This window comes from Manduca sexta, unplaced genomic scaffold, assembly GCF_014839805.1.
Source record: "Manduca sexta isolate Smith_Timp_Sample1 unplaced genomic scaffold, JHU_Msex_v1.0 HiC_scaffold_2780, whole genome shotgun sequence".
NCBI lineage: Eukaryota > Metazoa > Arthropoda > Insecta > Lepidoptera > Sphingidae > Manduca > Manduca sexta.
In genome coordinates, this window is record NW_023593779.1 from 14,272 (window position 1) to 19,842 (window position 5,571).

Consider the following 5,571-nt stretch of genomic DNA (forward strand, 5'->3'; position numbering starts at 1 on the left):
GGTGTCAGGCGATCATTAATGCAGGACTGCACTGGAGAAATAATAACATGTTTGTTTCTCTGGTATTCGCAAAAAATAAATGTTCTGCTACAACGAACAAAATTAAGAAGAACTTGTATCAAACGCCTCCCAAAAAAATATGTTTAAAAATGTTTATATTCCTAGATGGAATAAAATCATGTAAAATCGTAAACCGAGACTTTTTTTAAGCAAAGGTAACATTCCATTCAGCCTACATTACACAATTAAATACTTGACACAAATGTAAGTCATTCCCATTAAAAATAGCCATGTTTTGAAAAGCGGGCCACCGTGCAATCGCCATGTATATCAGCAATTAACTCTGTTAATAGACTCTAGTACAGACGTTGGATTTTCTTGCTAAGAATTCCGCTTGAAAAAATCTCCACGCATGCTACCGTTGTGGTACGAAAGCGTAAAATGGAACGGTATACAGAACAATGTATTTTATTAACATAATGCGGTGCGGATTAGAGGGCCTTGTAAGGATTGTCATAAAAGAAAATATAAGTTATTCTAAACCGTGGATAAATAATAATATCAATTAAAACCGACATGATATTGATCGCAGGTACTCGGTGGAAATAGGCCGCTTTTGACAAGTCCATCTATAAATCTTTAAGGGATGCCTATGTTCCGCAGTGTACCTCATATCGCTGATGATGAAAAATCATGATATCCGAATGTTTTGAGATCAAATAATCGATTAATATCATGTTTCTATAAAAGTATTCGACAGAGAAATTACAAACTATTTGTTTTACAATATCATTATTTGCTAACTTATGGCATCGACAAGAAATTATGATCAAATAGTTTATAGAAGCGAAGTAGTGAAGACTTTTAAATAAATGTGTTCTTATCTTATTTCATATTATTCTTGACCTGTTCAAACACAAATGGCTTTTTAAATAAAAGATCGAATAAACACGATATGTAAATTAATTCTAATCAAATGTTCTATTTCGTAACTTAATTGAAATGTCAAGATAATATTACGTGGGTATTCACTCTAATATTATATTGTAGTACTTCTAGACTGAAAACTGACCAAAAACATAATAGTTCTTCTATTCACACTCCGAATGGCTAGGCAATGACCCCCACCAACGAAAGAACTAATATATATAAAAGTTAATATCGTCGCTGTAGGTGGAGAACTGTAAGCGCATACCTTCGTTACATTATTTACTTTTTCTACAACAAAATATATATTATTTGAATATATTTATTTCTCCACTTTTAACATAAAAAAAGCTATAATTTCGAAACGGAATAAGATAATGAAATGCTTGTTGGGCCAAAATATGCGCCATGTTTTGGGCAACACAAAAGTGATGAAAGTCCAAAATGGCCAAAATCCGAGTTATTTAGTTCTCCACCTACAACGACGATATATATATGTTAAACGAAATTTAAAAACTAAGAATAACTTTTGGTCCAGCAATTGCAATCCAGAACGCAAAAAGAATTGCTATCTTTAGTTTCGAAGTTGCATACAATAAATTTATGCGCCGTGGAAACTGTCTTCAACAAGTTTCAGCTTCTTAATAGTGTTTCTCGGTAACATGACAACGTCTGCGTGTCGCCTAAACACGCAAACTCCTTGTCAATATAAAAACCATTTTTCACTGACCTTGTCGCAAACGTTAAAAGTGAGTGGTGCAAGTCCTTTTAAACTTGAACTCTGTATTACGGCCGGGTCAAAGTTTACATTTGCATATAAATCACCGTGTTTTTTACTTTTCTATTGTTCTATTAATTAGCTTGCGTCAATTTTGATACAATGGGAGTTGCAGTTGCTTTTTGTTGGTATATCCTGTTTGAATGTTTTGTGTATGGAAATAAATGTTAGTTTGTGTTTTATCACGAATAACTACATCAATGAGTTGAAACTAGCGGTGTAGATAGTTGTGGTGTTCATGACGAAATTCCGATTTGTCAGAATATACTTATTAAAACAGTCATTATTAGTTTTATTCTTTGGTTAGTAGCTTTGGTACCACTAATCCATGACTTGTTAGACTTCAGCCGGTAGCGATCTTTTGTGATAATGTTTAAAAATATGTTTTTCATAAAGGCAAGCACAGAATAGATAAAACCTCAAGAGCAACTCCTGCCGTCTCTTGTTTACTAATTTTGATTGCAAGTAAGTGCTAGTATCGCATGGCAACTTAATATAGATTTTTCGTATTAACGTTATGTGAACTTTATAATTATACGTTTGGGAGTGCCTGAATGCGAAGTAGTAGAATTTGTCACGTTCCGTTTTGCGTAATGTATGGATGATATATTAAAAGATGCAGTATTAAAGTCGTTATCGATCGTTCAATAATAATTAGAGGCTATCCATATATATATTTTGCACATGTTAAGATTGAGGAACGTGTTAACGAAATGTGACATTATGTGATTAGCGGGCGGGGTCATAACTTTTGTGACGTGACATAGCAAAATCTTCAGTATTAAAACACAGAACATTAACTGTGATCAAAAACAGTGATACATGGTATGTATAAAAACATATGATGTCACACCAAGGGAGTCACGCAATTGTCACCACGGGTGACATGGATGGAAAAAGGGCTCGAAAATCATAAAATTCGTATAAGGTAATTTATGGATGATCCCTTATTCGAAGTTGTGATAAATACATTCTTTACATCTTATTTTCCAATTCTATACGATAGAATAGCGAAATATTATTTTTTATTTGATTACAAACGAATCAATGCCATCGACATAAGAAAGTGCTTAAATTTTACGAACGATAATTTGTATACGTCGACTTAGCAGCCGACACCAGTCACCGATCAATTACATTCAAGATTACTAACTCGATGTAATTACCATTAATCCATTCAAATACTGGCTATTCTAGTATGTTTTGAATTGGCATATCTATTGCCATTTCTGTCAGTCACGTAATATAGAGTGAAAGCGGGTCTCAAGTCTCAACCCGGACCGGAATTATCGTCAAGGGACTTATTCCCTGTGCAATGGTACCGTACGTAGTTGATGGATGAGCCACATTTTAATGTTAAGACTTATTTGATGCATATAATCGATTTCTATTGGCTTGGATTTCCATAAAGATAAATTATTTATATAAAGTGTATAATTAATATTCTTCAAATAGTAAATACATCATTTGCGCTTTATAATAGTACATAATAGGCACACAGCATTATGAAACATTTGGTATTACTGCAAACGGGAAGAAAAAAATGATTAATATTTCGAAATAAGAGCAAAAAAAATCTTAACTCAATTCTATTCAACATAGGATTCCACGAAGCTGAAATTATAAAGTGGAGACATGTACAATTATCAATTTAAGAAAATACACATCCCCAAAATAACGAAGAAGACAATTGCATAGATACCATTTATAAAGGAAAAATGATTTAATCACTCTAATAAAATACAAAAATAACTTGCTGACATTTTGTTATCACAGAACACGTTTTTGTTGCGTAACAAAAATTTAAATAATTACATTAAACAGCAGACGACGTATTCGATTTTAATTTGAAATGTGTACGAAATATTCAATTTTACATACTCAGTTACTATTATCATACACAGTGTATAGATAAAAAGAATTATCATGGCTGCGGAAATAATAATCAGTACAGTATACCTTTACGTTAATTGGGGTTTAATACAAAATATCTCTCCCAGATAAGATATAGACTTAATTTCAGTATCATTTAAAACCATCGGCTTAATATTTTATAACTATATGTTTAGATTTTTATAATTGCAATTTAATATACAAAAATCGGCTAGTAATAGAGGATATAGGTAATCTCTATTACTGTTAAGTACATTTATTTAAAATATGACAATAATAACTTATCTGCAAAGAAGTAAAAAAAAATACAAAAATTACCTGTATCCTTTACATTACGTTATAAAAATACAAAAACTAACGTTCCATTCTGAACCGACTATGTTTCATAACCAAGTTATTTGCCTCCATGTTCCAAAAGGTCACCCGTTTCATTCATAACGAAGTAAATAACACCGAGAAACCACTGTGATGTAAACGTTTGACTCACATTCTGAAGACACCGAACTTGCTATCTCTGAATGGAGCATTCAATGCTGCTGATAAGCTCAGTCCAATCACTTTCCTTGTATCGACTGGAGCGACGATTCCGTCATCCCACAATCTAGCAGTACTGTAATACGGACGACCTTCCTTCTCGAACTGTGCTTCTAATGGTCCTCTTACTTTCTTTTCATCTTCATCAGTCCACGTCTTACCTTCTCTTATCGCTTTTTCTTTTGCTACTAAGGATAGAACAGTCGCAGCTTGAGGCCCACCCATTACAGATATTCTAGCATTGGGCCACATGTATAGGAAGCTGGGGGAGTATGCGCGTCCACACATGCCGTAGTTTCCAGCACCAAAACTGCCTCCTACAATGACAGTAACCTTCGGTCCCTTGAAACAGCTCACTGCGGTCACCATTTTAGCTCCATTCTTAGCTATACCACCTGCTTCGGCCTCTCTGCCTACCATAAATCCAGTAATATTCTGTAGGAACAAAGAGGAATCTTCCTAGCTGCGCAAAGTTGGATGAAGTGAGATCCTTTCAGAGCTGCCTCCGATTGTAAAACTCCATTGTTTCCAATAACACCTATGCTTGTCCGTAAACATCAAATCCACACTAAAGTTTCTCCATAGAGTTGTTTGAACTCGTGGAATCTGCTTCCATCTACCACTCGTGCTATAACTTCTCTAATATCGAATGGTCTTTGAATATTCGCTCCGACAATACCATGAAGATCTTGGATATCGTGTGAGGTTCATCTACCTTTGGGGAATATATTCTAGTTCTTTGTCGTTGTCCAGTTCAAATTGGAAAATGCATTCCTAGCTAAATTAAAGCAATGTCGTCATCTTGAGCATAATGATCTGTCACGCCAGACTGACGACAACAAGTCAGCGCCTCCTAAATCTCAGATGAACAGATTCTCCAGTAGCAGCCTTCACTAAAGGAGGGCCGGCTAGGAAAATCGTTCCCTGGTTATTTATTCGCTCGTCGCCTTTTATATATGCTCCGTCCAGCAGTAAACAATACCATAAGAACTTGACATAAAATATTACAATAGCGCGCGCACCACACGAAGTAATAAATAAAAATCCCGAGTATTTAATATTAAACCGGGAGCTGTGAAATATTTACTCGATACGTTACGAATCAGAGCTCGAGCTAGTTGCGAGTCTCAGGGCAGCTACTGGAACGGTATTAGCACTGTACGAACTGTATAATAATTAACTGCAAATTAGTCTGCCCATGTTCGTGAAATCATAATATTATTGTCGGTGTCTTGGCTTGCTACTCCCTTTATTCACCTGTTATAATAGCGGTCCATATGTCATTAGCAAAATTATGCGAGCTGTACCTCAAATTATTTTCAAAGCGGTTTGGTACTGATAGCTCATATTCATAACAACTATTGTCCAATTAAGACAAGTTGAGTTAGTGAACAATAGAGTTCGCCAGTGTCACACACAGCGGCTCGCATTGTGCCGCC

At 35.0% G+C, this 5,571-nt stretch overlaps 1 protein-coding gene across 1 annotated transcript; it reads right to left on the reverse strand.

Moving 5' to 3' along the window:
- Positions 1 to 3,124: 3,124 nt before the first annotated feature.
- Positions 3,125 to 4,598, reverse strand: LOC119192430 (methylcrotonoyl-CoA carboxylase beta chain, mitochondrial-like). Its single transcript, XM_037446243.1, has one exon. The coding sequence runs from the start codon at positions 4,550 to 4,552 to the stop codon at positions 4,082 to 4,084; it is 471 nt and encodes a 156-aa protein (XP_037302140.1). The 5' UTR covers positions 4,553 to 4,598; the 3' UTR covers positions 3,125 to 4,081.
- Between the last annotated feature and the right edge of the window lie 973 nt (positions 4,599 to 5,571).

What these genes read in the sequence shown, in the direction of transcription:
- LOC119192430 (XM_037446243.1), bottom strand. Translation starts at nt 4,552, where the DNA reads ATGGTAGGCAGAGAGGCCGAAGCAGGTGGTATAGCTAAGAATGGAGCT.